The sequence below is a fragment of the Canis lupus genome, chromosome 12, assembly GCF_011100685.1.
Source record: "Canis lupus familiaris isolate Mischka breed German Shepherd chromosome 12, alternate assembly UU_Cfam_GSD_1.0, whole genome shotgun sequence".
Taxonomy (NCBI): Eukaryota; Metazoa; Chordata; class Mammalia; order Carnivora; family Canidae; genus Canis; species Canis lupus.
Genome location: NC_049233.1, coordinates 1,283,675 through 1,297,862, shown reverse-complemented (window position 1 = coordinate 1,297,862; position 14,188 = coordinate 1,283,675). Strand labels below are relative to the sequence as shown.

General features: G+C 51.8%; 3 protein-coding genes across 6 annotated transcripts; 1 reads left to right on the top strand and 2 right to left on the bottom strand.

Annotated features, from left to right (window-relative positions):
- Window positions 1-2,234: 2,234 nt before the first annotated feature.
- LY6G5B (lymphocyte antigen 6 family member G5B) lies at window positions 2,235-4,012 on the bottom strand. The gene is made up of 3 exons (XM_038553533.1): window positions 3,863-4,012; window positions 3,583-3,711; window positions 2,235-3,288 (listed from the first exon to the last, which is right to left on the bottom strand). The coding sequence occupies exons 1-3, from the start codon at window positions 3,984-3,986 to the stop codon at window positions 2,888-2,890; spliced, it is 654 nt and encodes a 217-aa protein (XP_038409461.1). The 5' UTR covers window positions 3,987-4,012; the 3' UTR covers window positions 2,235-2,887.
- A 779-nt stretch (window positions 4,013-4,791) lies between these two features.
- On the bottom strand, window positions 4,792-9,745 carry CSNK2B (casein kinase 2 beta). 3 transcript variants are annotated; one of them, XM_038553530.1, is made up of 7 exons: window positions 9,607-9,745; window positions 8,181-8,263; window positions 7,343-7,445; window positions 6,669-6,784; window positions 5,960-6,035; window positions 5,623-5,812; window positions 4,792-5,021 (listed from the first exon to the last, which is right to left on the bottom strand). In XM_038553530.1, the coding sequence occupies exons 1-7, from the start codon at window positions 9,653-9,655 to the stop codon at window positions 4,931-4,933; spliced, it is 708 nt and encodes a 235-aa protein (XP_038409458.1). In that variant the 5' UTR covers window positions 9,656-9,745; the 3' UTR covers window positions 4,792-4,930. The 3 variants fall into 3 exon arrangements, with proteins under 3 accessions (XP_038409458.1, XP_038409459.1, XP_038409460.1); XM_038553531.1 differs by lacking the exon at window positions 9,607-9,745 and adding an exon at window positions 8,856-9,008; XM_038553532.1 differs by lacking the exon at window positions 9,607-9,745 and adding an exon at window positions 8,585-8,732.
- Window positions 9,109-12,873, top strand: GPANK1 (G-patch domain and ankyrin repeats 1). 2 transcript variants are annotated; one of them, XM_038553528.1, is made up of 3 exons: window positions 9,109-9,516; window positions 10,632-11,256; window positions 12,248-12,873. In XM_038553528.1, exons 2-3 carry the CDS (start codon window positions 10,646-10,648, stop codon window positions 12,690-12,692), a joined length of 1,056 nt encoding a protein of 351 aa, XP_038409456.1. In that variant the 5' UTR covers window positions 9,109-9,516; window positions 10,632-10,645; the 3' UTR covers window positions 12,693-12,873. The 2 variants fall into 2 exon arrangements, with proteins under 2 accessions (XP_038409456.1, XP_038409457.1); XM_038553529.1 differs by lacking the exon at window positions 9,109-9,516 and adding an exon at window positions 9,528-10,334.
- Window positions 12,874-14,188: the final 1,315 nt, after the last annotated feature.

Here is a 14,188-nt window from a genome sequence, read left to right as displayed (position 1 = left end):
AACACAGCTATGTGGTTTACAAAAACTCAAGTTATAGTATGTGGAAGCTTCTGTACGTTTTGCCAAAAAGGTTTAAAGATCGGCCACAGGGTCACCTTGCCTGGCTCAGTTGGCAGAGCACATCACTCTTGATCTTGGGGTCGTGAGTTTGAGCTCCATGTTGGGGATAGAGATTACTTTAAAAAGTAGGGATCCCTGGGTGGCGCAGCGGTTTGGCGCCTGCCTTTGGCCCAGGGCGCGATCCTGGAGACCCGGGATCGAATCCCACGTCGGGCTCCCAGTGCATGGAGCCTGCTTCTCCCTCTGCCTGTGTCTCTGCCTCCCTCTCTCTCTCTCTCACTGTGTGCCTATCATAAAAAAAAATAGTAGTAGTAATAATAAATATGTACATATACAAATGCCACAATCCATATGTACCTTTTCCCCCAAGGCACGTATCTATTTTGGAGGCTCTAATTTTCACTTGTACACACACTACATGCATTCTTTCAATCCTGAGGTACTATCCCTCCTTGACAGGTGACCAAAGTGAGGCAGAAACCAACTTGCCCAAGTGTCAGAGGAGCTGGGATTAGGCCTCCCAACCACAAAGCTGCATTACTTTTCATAAAAAGCACATCCCCAGCACTGAGTTAGAGATTCAGAATGGCAGGCACCTGGCTGCCCACAGCAGTGTGTTTACCAGCTGTATGGAAAAACTTATGAATATTCATTATTGCTTTCTGTATGCTTGTGCTTTTTTTTTTTTTTTAAGATTTACTTATTTATTCGTAGAGACAGAGAGAGAGAGAGAGAGAGAGAGAGAGAGAGAGAGAGAGAGAGGGGCAGAGACATATGCAGAGGGAGAAGCAGGCTCCATGCAGGAAGCCTGACGTGGGACTCGATCCCGGGTTTCCAGGATCACGCCCTGAGCTGCAGGCGGTGCTAAACCGCTGCACCACCGGGGCTGCCCGTTTGTGCTTTTTCCAAAAATAAAATATTAAAATGAAAGATCTAACCACTGCAGCTCCATCTGTGTATCACCGAACAACGTCCACCCTAACTCCTTACTGAGGGGTTCTGGGTGCCAGGATCCTAAAAAGAACAGCAGGCAAGAAGCCAGGTCCCTCAGTACCAGGTAACTCAGATACCTGGGCTGTTTGCTCTGCTCCTGAATTTTCCTGATTTAAAAGCATTTTTCCTCCTCTCTTAGATAGAAAAGCCATCTAAGGGGTTTAACTTTCTAGGTTTTGTAGGGCAAATTTGTTTTCGTTTTTGATTGAAGATTTTATTTTGAAGCAATCTCTACACCCAATGTGGGGCTTGAACTTAAAACTCCAAGATCGGCAGCCCTGGTGGATCAGCGGTTTAGCCCCGCCTTCAGCCCAGGGTGTGATCCTGGAGACCCAGGATCGAGTCCCATGGGCTTCCTACCTGGAGCCTGCTTCTCCTTCTGCCTCTCTCTGTGTCTCTCATGAATAAATAAATAAAATCTTTTTTTTTTTTTTTAATTTTTTTTTTTTATTTATTTATGATAGTCACACAGAGAGAGAGAGAGAGAGAGAGAGGCAGAGACACAGGCAGAGGGAGAAGCAGGCTCCATGCACCGGGAACCCGATGTGGGATTCGATCCCGGATCTCCGGGATCGCGCCCTGGGCCAAAGGCAGGCGCCAAACCGCTGCGCCACCCAGGGATCCCAAATAAAATCTTTAAAAGAAAACAAAACAGGGATCCCTGGGTGGCGCAGCGGTTTGGTGCCTGCCTTTGGCCCAGGGCACGATCCTGGAGACCCAGGATCGAACCCCACATCGGGCTCCTGGTGCATGGAGCCTGCTTCTCCCTCTGCCTGTGTCTCTGCCTCTCTCTCCCTCTCTCTGTGTGACTATCATAAATAAATAAAAATTAAAAAAAAAAATTAAAAAAAAAAAAAAAAAAAAAAAAGGAAAACAAAACAAAACAAAAAAAAACCCATCCAAAATCAAGAGTCACATGTTCTATTGACTGAACCAGCCAGGCAGCCCTGTGGGGTAAGTCAAAGGCTGAGAGAAGTCATAATCCTCATAGCTGAACAGACCTCTAGCTAAGTGGAAGGTGGGATGGATATAGGCTCTTTGGGAGCAAGCCATGAGGAAGCCACAAAGGCCAAGTGGAGTGGGTCAGGCTGTAGACGGTTTGATCCCCATGCCCAATCAACTTGAACTGGTCTATACTTGCCCATACCTGAGCCTGACCCCATAAACAGTGTGACACAGACTTAGCCCAGTCCATTTATTGTGGAGTTTGTGGAGAACAAGCAGGAGATGTGGAGCAGAGCAGGGGGGACCCTCTCCTCTCCCCTGGCATCTATGGAAGCGGGTTTCAGGACTCAGTGATGCGGAGTGGGACTGAGACCACGGACTGCAACGAGAGGAGAGAAGCAGGTGACCAGGGCAAGGTGACCAGAGAAGCAGGTGGGAGTAGACACAGTGAGGCAGGGACACCACAGTGCCTAGTAAGGAAACGTGCACATTAGTCTACCCTTCTTACTGCAAGTTCAGTCTGGGTCTCAAGGTAGGCGTAGAATGTGATCTACAAACAGATCTGAACAGAGGCAGCAGGGGACCAGATTGGCAGAGGACTGGGAAGATGAGGGGCATGGCTGACTCTGGTGACCAGAAGGGGACCAGGAAGCCACTGTGCCTTCCCCAGGCCAGCCTGGGCAGACTCTGAACTCATTATTTTCTAGGAGGTGCAGCATCCCAGTTTCTAGGAAGAAAATGACACTAAAGCCAGAGACACTGAAAATACAGGGGAATGGAGACCAGAGAAATCACAGAGCAGAGAAAGTAGGTGTTCTAGGACAGCACAGGGAGCTGTGGTGTTAGGGGAGAGATGCTGTAATGGAGTGAAATCCACAAGGCTCAGGCATCAGGGCTTAGTCCAGGGAAGAACCAAAAGTCCCGAACTGTTGAGAAACAAATATATGTGACGCAGGTCAGCAATGGATAAGCTCAGATTCAGGGGCAGGGTGGCCAGGTTACCCAGGCATTCAGGCTCCCCCCCAGCATGGAAGCTGCGGAGGGGAAGCGAGAGGTTCAGGGCCCGGTAGAACCACTGGATCTGGGACTCAGAGAGGGGCAGGCCCCAGGTCCCAGCAGGGGGGTCAAGAGGGGAGCTGTGGAGCTGGGGGCTGGACCAGGAGTTGCAGTAATCATACTGGCAGCACTGGGCCTGGTACCAGTACTCCGGGAAGTAGGTATTGCGTTTTTCTTGGCAGCGGTAGGAATTATACTGTCCACAGCCTCGGATGAAGAAACGAATCTTGGTATCTGGAGAAGAGGGAACAGCTAATAACCCCCACTGTCTCCCACAGTCCCCAAACCTGATATACTCACCCTAAACTCTCCCAATCCCTCACCAAGACCTGACTTCCATCCCAGACTCCTTCAGAAGGGGTCAGAAAAACTGGCTTAGTGGAACCCCCAAAACCCCAGACTCCTCCTTCCGGGATCCTGCTGTCCTATTCCTGTACCACAGGCCCTAAGCAGCCCTCATTTAGGAGAGGAAAGGAGACTGGGCCATGGGCTATCCCACCAGCAGCCCCTTCCTGGGGCTTGACTTACCATAATAGATGGTGATCACCATGCACGGTGACGTGCTGCTGATGGTACACTTCTCTGACCCTGAAATGCACCCTGTAGAAGGGTCTTCTAAGAGGCAGAGGTGGCAGGTCCGGACTTCAGGACCAGGAGCTGCAGCAGCAGAAGACAGGAGGGACGGGAGTGTTGGCTCATTCCAAGTTCTCTGCCTTGCAGGCAACCCGTGAACCAGGGCTACAACCCCACCCCTCTCAGACTCTCAGGACTGTCACCCTTCTCTCCTTGCCCCTGGGCCCCCACTTACCTTTTCCCACTGCGAAGCCCACCATGACCAGCACACCTACAAGCATATGGGCTTTCATGATGGAATTCTGGGGAGAAGGGCAGTCCCTGAGGGGTATTCTGAAACCCCACCTTCCTGTGACCATGCTCCTTGATCCTGAGCTGCAGAGTGGTTTTGATAGACAGTTTGAGCAGGAGCTGCTGCAGGGGCAGAGCTATATTCCTTGACTGGGGGAGGAAGTTATTAACTTGGCTGGAGGACAGTGCGTCCTCACCCACAAGCGTCGGGTTCCTGAACGTGGGAACAGTGGCCCAGACAAAGGACACTTGGGCCTTTATCCAGCTATTGTTGTCCCTCATGTCCTGAAAATATCTATTCACACACCTCAAGGGTCCATGGATCAGCTTCTACCTCTGGTATCACCTGCTGTTCTCCCCATTCAATAAAACCAGTCCCTACAGTGCTGGGAAAACCTGGCCAGGTACCTAGGATCTCCATTCTTCAGAGATGGGCATGTCTTAGCTCCCCCAGCAGGGGGCGAACAGACACCACCCAGCAGCAATTCTGAACCTCATTCTCTCTCCACCCCTTAGAGTTCTGTTTGCCAGAACCAGGGCCCTGTAAAATAAAAACTGGAAGATTTTTGTTGTTGACTATACTCCTTACAGTACAAATATACAGCCATAGGTGGCCAAAAAAGAACAAATAGGTCTCTAGTTTTTGAAATCTGATCTTCCCCTGGGTCTTTTCCTTGTGCCTTGCACATCTCCACATCTGATACTAGAAATTCTGCTCTACTGCTAAGAATATCACCCAAATCCAGTGGGCACAAATCTGAATCTGTGCTGGTTTTCACGTTGAGGGTGGGCTGGGCCATGAGGGTCCCTGGAATGAAGCACAGCAGTACCCTCCCGTCCCCCAACCCCAAGCACCAGCAGACCAGCTCATGGCCTTTTCTTCCACTTTATTTCATATTCCCACCACAATAATGACTCCTTTAATTTAAACTAAAAACCATAGAGGGTTCCTGAAAGGGTGGCAGCAAAGGATCGGAGATGTCAAAGACTGAGGGACAGGTAGGGTGGGGAATCAGCGAATCGTCTTGACTGGGCTCTTGAAGTTGCTGGCGGCTTGGAGCTGCAGCTGGTAGGCCATTGGATGGATCTTGAAACCGTAGAGCCTGGGAAGGGGTAGAGGTCAGAGAGGCAGCAAGGTGAGCCCTACCCTGGCCTTGTCAGCAGCCTGTATTTCCACCTCCCCACCTCAGCTTCTCCATGAGTCTGCTCAGTGATTAAGGACAGTGGCTCCCAAACATCTTCCCTCTAGAATACTAGGAAATGTACCTTCAACAACCATTAAAACTCAAATTCTAGCCTACTTTAAACACACATACATACATGCATGTAATCGCATCTATGTGTGTGCGCATATTCATACTTGTTTCAATATGATACCAAACTGCACTTTTAAACTACTTTCTCCTGGCAAAAGGTTGAGCACCCAAGATGATGACAAGAACAGTTATCATTTGAATGGTGACTTCAAGTGCCAATATGATTCGAAGCACCACACTACTTAAATGTGCCCTGTCAGTCAAGTACTGTCATCACCCCCATTTCATGGATAAGGGAACTGAGGCACAGGCAGGCAAACACCTTCCCCAAGGTTACTCGCTCTGGGAGAAGCAAACCTCAAGAAAGGACCATGCCCTGTCCTCCCTTCTCTCTGGGGAATCCCAAACCTTTCCTTTGACCCTGGGTAACTCTATCCCTGCTCCCCACCTGGGCACAAACTGGTTCGCGGGCCGCTTGGGCCGGTACTCGGGGTGCACCATGAAGAGCATGTGAGGGAAACCGGTGCCGAAGTAGGCGCCATCCGTGTGATGGTGCCTCGATGACTTGGGTGTGTACACGTCCATGCACTTGGGGCAGTAGAGCTTCACCATGGCCTCACCTGGGATGTCCGAAAGGCCTGGGAGACAGCTAGACTCAGCAGGCCAGGCACCCCCGAGCCTGCCCCACCACCCTCCCAGACTCAGGCTCAGACTTGCTGAGCCCCATTTCCTTCCCAGAGGACTGGCCATTTCATGAGGCCTCCTTTCCCTTCTCCAACACTCACCGATGGGAAGCATTGGCTGGTTCTCACAGTACACACGGGGACAGTAGCCAAAGTCTCCCTGCTGGTACTTTTCCAACTGAGGTGAATAAAATGAAAGGGGCCGGTGGGTAGGTATGAAAAGAAGAGGCAATCCCCTCCTCAGTCCAACCCACATTGCTCTGTCCTCCACTCCTGCCTCCTTCCGTCCAGATGCCCATTTTAAGCTGGCCAGATGGGCCCTCCTACTCCCCTGCTTCCTTTTCTCCAGGTAGGCAAGTTACAGACCATCAGAGCCATTTGCTGTTTGTTCCCTGAGGAAGAGGCAGACTGCAAAAAATTCCTGTCCAAGGTCACGTCTCCCTCCCTGAAAATACCTCAGTCAGCACAACCCCAATTAGGATTTAATCCCCAGGCCCAGGTTCTGGGGTTCTTCCCCCTCCTTTTTTTTTTCTTAAAGATTTTATTTATTCACGAGAGACAGAAAGAGAGACAGACACAGGCAAGAGAAGAGGCAGGTTCCCTGCGGGGAGCCCAATGCGGGACTCAATCCCAGGACCCCAGGATCACAACCTGAGCCGAAGGCAGACGCTCAGCCTCTGAGCCACCCAGGCGCCCTCTTCCCCTCTTCTTAGCTATAATCTGTGACAAGTTTGAAAACGTGACTCCTTGCTGCAAGAACCTGTTTCCCTTACTACCTCAGAGGAGTCAAGTGGGAGCAGAGAGGCCTCACCATCTGGGCGATGCCACGGTTGGTGAGGATATAGCGGGCGTGGATCAATCCATAAAGCATCTCGGCTGCCTGCTCAATCAGGTCGCTCTGGTTGGGGTTGTCTTCCAGCTCTTCATCTGAAACATGGCCGCAGCCAATTGCAATCACTTGTCTTACAGCTTTCTTAGGTGCCCCATCCACCTCCAGGGGCTGCTGGCTACTCATCTTTGCGCCACCCATCACCTGGGCATTTGACCCAGAAACCTGGGCCTCTGGCCCTTCCACCCACCCACCCAAGGCAGCTCTGCCTTCTCTCTATACCTCTTCAGCCTTTACTCTCTTCTCTCCCTCCCAACTCTCTCAACACATAAATGAAAAAGATCAACATAGAAGCTGGAACTCTAGACTGAAAGGTGCAAGGCAAGACAGGTAAGCAGGAAATGAGATCCATGAGGAAACTAACATTAAGGGAGAGAGCCAAGTTACAGGATCAGAGTGTAGAATGAGGCTGTCACAAATCCAGGCAAAAGTCAGATGAGAGAGCAAAATAAAGTACAGAACTTAGGACAAAAGCAATCAGAGAACCAAAAGGAAATTTAGAAATTCAAGAAGCAGATCAACAGGAATTTGGGAGAAAAAAGAAAAACCACACACACACACACACACACACAAAGATAACCCCGAGGATGCCTCACCAGGCTCCAGGTCCAAGATCATGTCTAGAGCTTGTCGATAGTGAGGCACCTGCTCATTGAGTCCAGTGAGATTGAATTTATCCTGGATGTAGTCTTCATCCACCTGTCAGGATGTGGAAGTCAAGAAGAAACCCATAGCAGAATCCTCAGCTTTGATCTGGGCACATTGCTCTAATTGGTGCCTTGTTTCCAACACAACTGCTTCTGTTTTCCCTAATTCCCCACACCAACTCAGCAGAAATCCTTGAGTCTCTCTCCCCAGTTCACATACACTGCCTTCCCATAAAAGCTCTGGCTTTTCTTTCCTAAGGATAAGCAGCTACAACAATCTCTTCCTTAACGAGACACTCCTTTTAAAATCCCTGTTCCTATTCTTGATCCCATCTCTACAGACCAGTTTTGTCCTCTCCTTACCGGCAGCTAGAACTCTAAGAAAAGCAGCGACTAAACAGCTTGGGTCCTGTGGGCAGTTATAATCCATTATATCATTAGCACAAAACTTTGCCTGTTACAAAACATTTTGATAAACGGCATTTTAATCCTAATAGGCTCCCAAATTAAGCACTACTAGTACAAGCCTAGCAATAATAATAAGAATAACAGTAGTAGTAGTAGTAGTAATAAAGTTGACTTTTCCAATATTACACCGCTGGACAGTAACAGGCTTGGGATGGGCAAGTCTTGCCACTTCACAAATTAGTGAGGGGAGTTACTGAAGGGACTCTTCCTTGACAGGAAAAAGTTTCTATGACAGCCTGTAAGAGAAGTAGAAGCTAAATATGTGGAAAAACATACAGCCAAACTTTGTGCGGACATAGCTGGGAGATTGAGAACTCACTTCACAAAAGAATTCATTGCCACGGAGCCCACAGAACCAGGATATCCAAGACACCTCCTCTGAGCTGCTCATCTTCACGTCAGCTGGGAAAAAAAAAAAAAAGAGGGTAAACAAAGGCCAAGCTCCCCCACCCTGTCTCTGGTACCTTCCCTCCTCCCCACACTCTGCTCCCCGACCATGGAAGAATTTGGAGCCCCCTTTTCTTAAAGGATCCTAGACCCTGGCGCACCTGCCTCCAATTCCTCTTATTCACTAGAGGCTCTTTGGAGTCCCACCACTTCTGAAAAACCGACAGGTCTAGGCTCACCCGTCCTACCCACACCCCTAACAATCCCGAAAACCAGCACCCTCTCCTCTTTACGTCAAGTCCCTCCCTCGCAGGGCTCTCGGCTCGAGATCCCTACCCCGCAGGTCTCCGCATGTCCCCGACACCTTTCCCAAGGGTTCCGAAGTTTATCCTTTCCAAGCAAAAGCCAGGACCCTTTCCCCTCACGACCTGGAGGTGGCCCTGGGTCCCTCTCACAGGAGTCCCCACACCCCGCCTCTCAGGCCAACCCTCCCTCCCCCGGTGCCGGACCGGGTCACTTCCTTCCCCACCCCCACACCAACGCGCGGAGACCCCATGTGCCGCGCCTAAGGACGGAAGACTCGATGCGGCAACGACCTCAGACTCACCGGCTGGGCGGGGACCGGGACCGGGACCGGGGTGGGGGAGGGGAGTTGCTGCTTCCAAAGAACCGCGACGGCTACAGCGCAGGCCGCGGACCCGACCGCGGCAGGCGAAGTAGCGAGGGGGGGGGGGCGGGGGGCGGTGTGTGTGGAAATTGGGGAGGGTGGGGAGAGGGCAACGCGCAAGCGCCAAGGGTCGGGCGCCGCAGTGAACGCCGGGAAATGGAGTCCCAGGTAAAGAGAAACTGGCGAAGCGAAGAACAGGCGAACTACGAATCCCAGGATGACCCACGAACGACCCTGGCGTCGCGAGGCCCAGGAACAAGACGCTCGGGGGTGGGGAGCAGCGGGATACCACCGGAAGCGGAAGCGCAGTACCCCGTTCTGGGCCAGGGAGTATGGGAAATAGAGTCGTAGGGTCGCGCAACTGAGGGGCCGGGAGGGGGCGGGGAAGGAACGGGGCTGGAGGGCTGGATTCCTGCAACTCCCCTCACACAGCGAGGCTCTGCCCCAGGTGTTTGCCGGCAGCCCAGGGTGCTGACCTCGTCCCCGACTACCCCACCGGGTCCTTGTTGCCTGCGGAGCCTCTCGCCAGAGTCAGGCCCGCCACTGGAGGCCCCACCCGGGCCGGTGCTTCACCCCGGGGTCTAGTCTCCTCAGGCGGGAGGTGAGGCCGGGCTCCTTGCTTGCGGGACGTGGGAAGAGTGGGCTGGGCTGAGGTGAGCGGTGTGAGAATTGGGACGGCCTGTGCGCTAACCTGAAGTGGCGCCAGCCATTCTGCTGCTCGTCCCCTTGCACTTTTCCATCTCCTCTCAGAGCTTGAATGGGGCCTTCTGCTGCGGGCACTAAGTGTGACCTTCGAACCCTGCTCAGAATAATGGTGAGGGGTGGCGTGACGTTATTTCACTTCACGGCTTCGGGGCATTCCACAGGTTTCCTCCCGCCTTCTCAGAGCCCTCCTTAACTCGGTGGTTTCGCAGGTCCAAAAACTGCGCTCGGAGTGGGGGGCCACGTTCCGGGAGGCGAAGGGCATTGTGGGGCGTTATGTAGAAGTAGGACCCCAACCGACAGAGCCTCTGTCCTCGCGCTGCCTGGGCACGTGGCATCCTGGAGGGTCCCACCGTGCGAAGGCTCAGCCTGGCGCTTCGCACACGCCCGCACCCTCAAGTTCTGCTTTGTGGTGGTTGATTTTTTTTTCAGTCACACATGTGTGTCTGGGTCGTGTGGCTATTGGACTGGCAGCACCTTTGCTTAGATAAAATTTTTGTGGTACAGAGACCCTGTGGGGTCTCCACAGAGACTGGAGTTTCTCCCCCAAATCTTCTTCTTGCATCCGGAGAAGGTTAAAAGTCTGTTTTTGTTTGGAAAGACCCTACCCTGACATAGGATCAAGGAAGATTTAAAGGGCTAGGCTGATTGTTTTCTTAACTGCACGTCTTACCTGGTGATCAAGTAGTTTGAGAGAGAAGCTGTTTTTACTTATTGGTGAGGATAGGGATGGGCCTCTGGGCAATTCTCATTAAATCTTTGTTAAGTTAACCTTTACGAGGGATATGGGCTGTTATTGTATGGCTCCCTGTTTTTCCACATGACCTATGGTCCTTAGGCCCTGTAGGGTCCTAGGTTGTGGGGTCACTTAGAGTATAAGACGGGTTTTTGACTTGGAAAAGGCTACTTTTCCTCATCCCAGCAGATCTGTGGAGGTGGTTCTGGTCAGTGCAGAGCCACCAAGGGATTGGCTTGCTTGTCTCATACGCCCTTTAATTAGTCTCATTGTCTCAGTTCTCCCAAAAGCCATGTCCAGGCCCTCCCTCATCACCTTCACCCCGGCCACCAACCCCAGTGACCTCTGGAAAGATGGGCAGCAGCAGTCACAGCCTGAAGAGCTGGAGCCCACCCTGAATGGGGCTGCAGCCCGGGCTTTCTATGAGGCCCTGATTGCAGAAGAGAGCAGCATCCCTGCATCCCAGAGATCTCAGCCTGAACCTGACAGGAAAAGAAAGAGGAAGAAGAGAAGAATGATGGGGGAAGCTGCTGTAGGAGCCTCAGCAGGACATGGACAAAGGAGATCCCTTGAGGCAGAGGACAAGATGACCCATTGGATACTGAGGGCAGCCCAGGAGGGTGACCTAGCAGAACTAAGAAGGCTCTTGGATCCCCACGAGGCAGGGGGAGCGGGGGGCAATATCAATGCTCGGGATGCCTTCTGGTGGACCCCCCTGATGTGTGCTGCTCGAGCAGGCCAGGGGGCTGCTGTGCGCTATCTCCTGGGCCGTGGAGCTGCCTGGGTGGGTGTCTGTGAGCTGGGTGGCAAGGATGCTGCTCAGCTGGCTGAAGAAGCGGGTTTTCCTGAGGTGGCGCGCATGGTCCGAGAGAGCCACGGAGAGACGAGGAATCCAGAGAACCGGTGAGAGGAAGCCTTAACCCATGCCCATCTTTCAGTGTGTTCTGCCCTTCCTAGTCCCTCCATGCCAGAGGCTCCGGAACAGACTCAAAGATTCTCTCCCTGATCCCCAGTGTAGGTTGATATGGCAATGGAATCGAGTAGTAGTAAATGTGAGCTCCCTGTTTTTTTTGTGTGTGTGTTTTTTTAAGATTTTTATTTATTTATTCATGAGAGACACAGAGAGAGAGAGAGAGGCAGAGGGAGAAGCAGGCTCCCTGCAGGGAGCCCGATGTGGAACTCATCCAAGGTCTCCAGGATCACACCCTGGGCCAAAGGCAGGCGCTCAACCGCTGAGCCACCCAGGTGTCCCAGCTCCCTGGGTTTAAATTCTGATTCTACTTACTTGGTCAAGCAACCTAATTTTTATGTGCCTCATTTTCCTTATCTGAGAAATGGGGGGTAACAAGAGCACCTGTTAAAGAATTGTGAGGATTTAATGGGTCAATATATGTAAAGTGTTAGGATGACGGTTTACCATATATATATATATATAGTTAATATATATATATAGGGGATTAACTATATACATATATATAGGGGATCCCTGGTGGCGCAGGGCGCGATCCTGGAGACCCGGGATCGGATCCCACATCGGGCTCCCGGTGCATGGAGCCTGCTTATGTCTCTGCCTCTCTCTCTCTCTCTTTCTCTCTGTGACTATCATAAAAAAAAAAAAAAATTTTTTTAAACTATATATATATAAATATACATATATAAATATATATATAAATTGTAGTTATTATGCCTTGCCCAAGATCTTGTGAAGCCTGGTTGCTATTTCTTCTAGCTGTTCCCCTCTGGGTCCCTCATTGCTAAGTGGGTTGGAAGGCAATTTCTTTCTTAGCAGAAAGGCTAGAAGGACTTCCCACCTTGCCACCCCGCTCTGCCTGCCTCCCTCTCCACTCCCTCCACTCTTCCCCTGCCCTCATCTCTTTCTCTTTTTCCCCTACAGGTCCCAATCCCCTTCCTTCCAGTACTGCGAGACCTGCAATGCTCACTTCCAAGACTCTAATCATTGGACATCCACTGCTCACCTGCTGTCACTGCCTCGTGATCTCAGGTCCCCCAACCTGCCCCTTGGGGTGCCCGCCTCCAGCCCAGGCTTTAAGCTGCTGCTGAGGGGAGGCTGGGAGCCTGGAATGGGGCTGGGACCCCGGGGTGAGGGCCGCACCAACCCCATCCCCACTGTCCTCAAGAGGGACCAGGAAGGATTAGGCTACAGATCGGTGCCCCAACCCCGAGTCACACACTTTCTGGCCCGAGATACTCGGGCCATAGCTGGGAGGGAGAGAGCCCCTCGGGTGACCACACTGAGCTGGAGAGAGGAGAGAAGGCAGGAGGAGAAAGACAGGGCCTGGGAGTGGGATCTGAGGACATACATGAACCTTGAGTTCTGACCTTGGTAAGGTCTGATCCTGATCTATTGCTGAAGTCTGAACTTGGACCTAGGCACTTTAGCTTTTACTTCTGGGGGTCTGTCCAGGTTCCAAACACTCAGATTGTAGTCAGTGGGCTCTGCCTTTCGGAGAGAGAAGCTGAGAGCTGAAAAATAAATCAAATTTCTTCTTTTGTGTTTTATTCACTTTTCTGGAAGCTATTGTGGGAAAGGCCAAACAAGTCTGGGGGCCACATGCAAATCCTACCTGAGCCAGAAGGGGTAGCCCTTTCTGGTGGCAGGATAGGGTCACCTACCCGCCCGTCTGGTTCACTTCCAGGTGCTAGCCCCAGCCTGGAATGCCCCCAGCTATTCTTTCAATCCCCTGAACCAGGAATTGCCCAAGCTCTATGCCAGGCTTGCCTGCACCAGTAAGTGTCCCCTGACCACTCCAGTCAATTCAATCACTGTTTTATTTTTTCAAGTACTGACTTTTTTTTTATTTTTAAAGGATTGTATTTATTCGTGAGAGATGCAGAGAGAGGGAGAAGCAGGCTCCCTGCAGGGAGCCGGATATAGGACTCCATCCTGCGCCCGCCCCCCCCCCTCCCCTCCCCCGTCATGCCCTGAGCCAAAGGTAGATGCTCAACCACTGAGCCACCCAGGTGTCCTTTTGATTACTGATTTTTGTTTTAATTTATTTATTTATGGTAGTCACAGAGAGAGAGAGAGAGAGAGGCAGAGACACAGGCAGAGGGAGAAGCAGGCTCCATGCACCGGGAGCCCGACGTGGGATTCGATCCCGGTCTCCAGGATCGCGCCCTGGGCCAAACGCAGGCGCCAAACCGCTGCACCACCCAGGGATCCCCTGATTACTGATTTTAAACAAGTTCAGATACTATGTGCTAAGAGGTGTGAGACATAGTCCCAAACTTCTAATTGCTCACAGCTGGGGGAGGCAGCTACATGATCAAATACACAATGCATAGTGAGGGGAAGCTTGGGCAAGCTCTGAGGTGATGAGAGTAGGCAGGGTCTTGCAGGAAGAGGCCAATGGGCTGGGAGGGCCTAGGAATTCTCCAGCCTCAATGGTGTTAGCTGAACTAGAGCCAGAACTCTGGCCTCCCAAATGTAACCTTTAAATCAAGGTTCACTTTATTACCTGAAACTCCAGAGGTAGGAAGCACATTATTTGTCTACACTTGTCTCCTCCGCCCTCCTGCTGCTCATACCAGGTTCCTGGCTGAAGGAGAGCTTAACTGTTGTCCGACTGACCCCGGGAAGTAGAATCGGCCTGGAGGGGTCAGGAAGATCAACACGGGTACCGGAGAAGCAGCTTGCTTTTCCGGAAAAGCCTTTCATGAAGTCATGGCCATGAAAAGCTGGCGTTAGGGGGGGCGGGGGGGAGGCAGGGAAGAACCAAGGGTCAGGGAAACACTGGCGGCCCAGGGACCCTCGGGCAGTGAAAACTCACTGCCAGGTTTCCCCTCCTGCCCGGGCCCGGCCAAATCTCAGCGG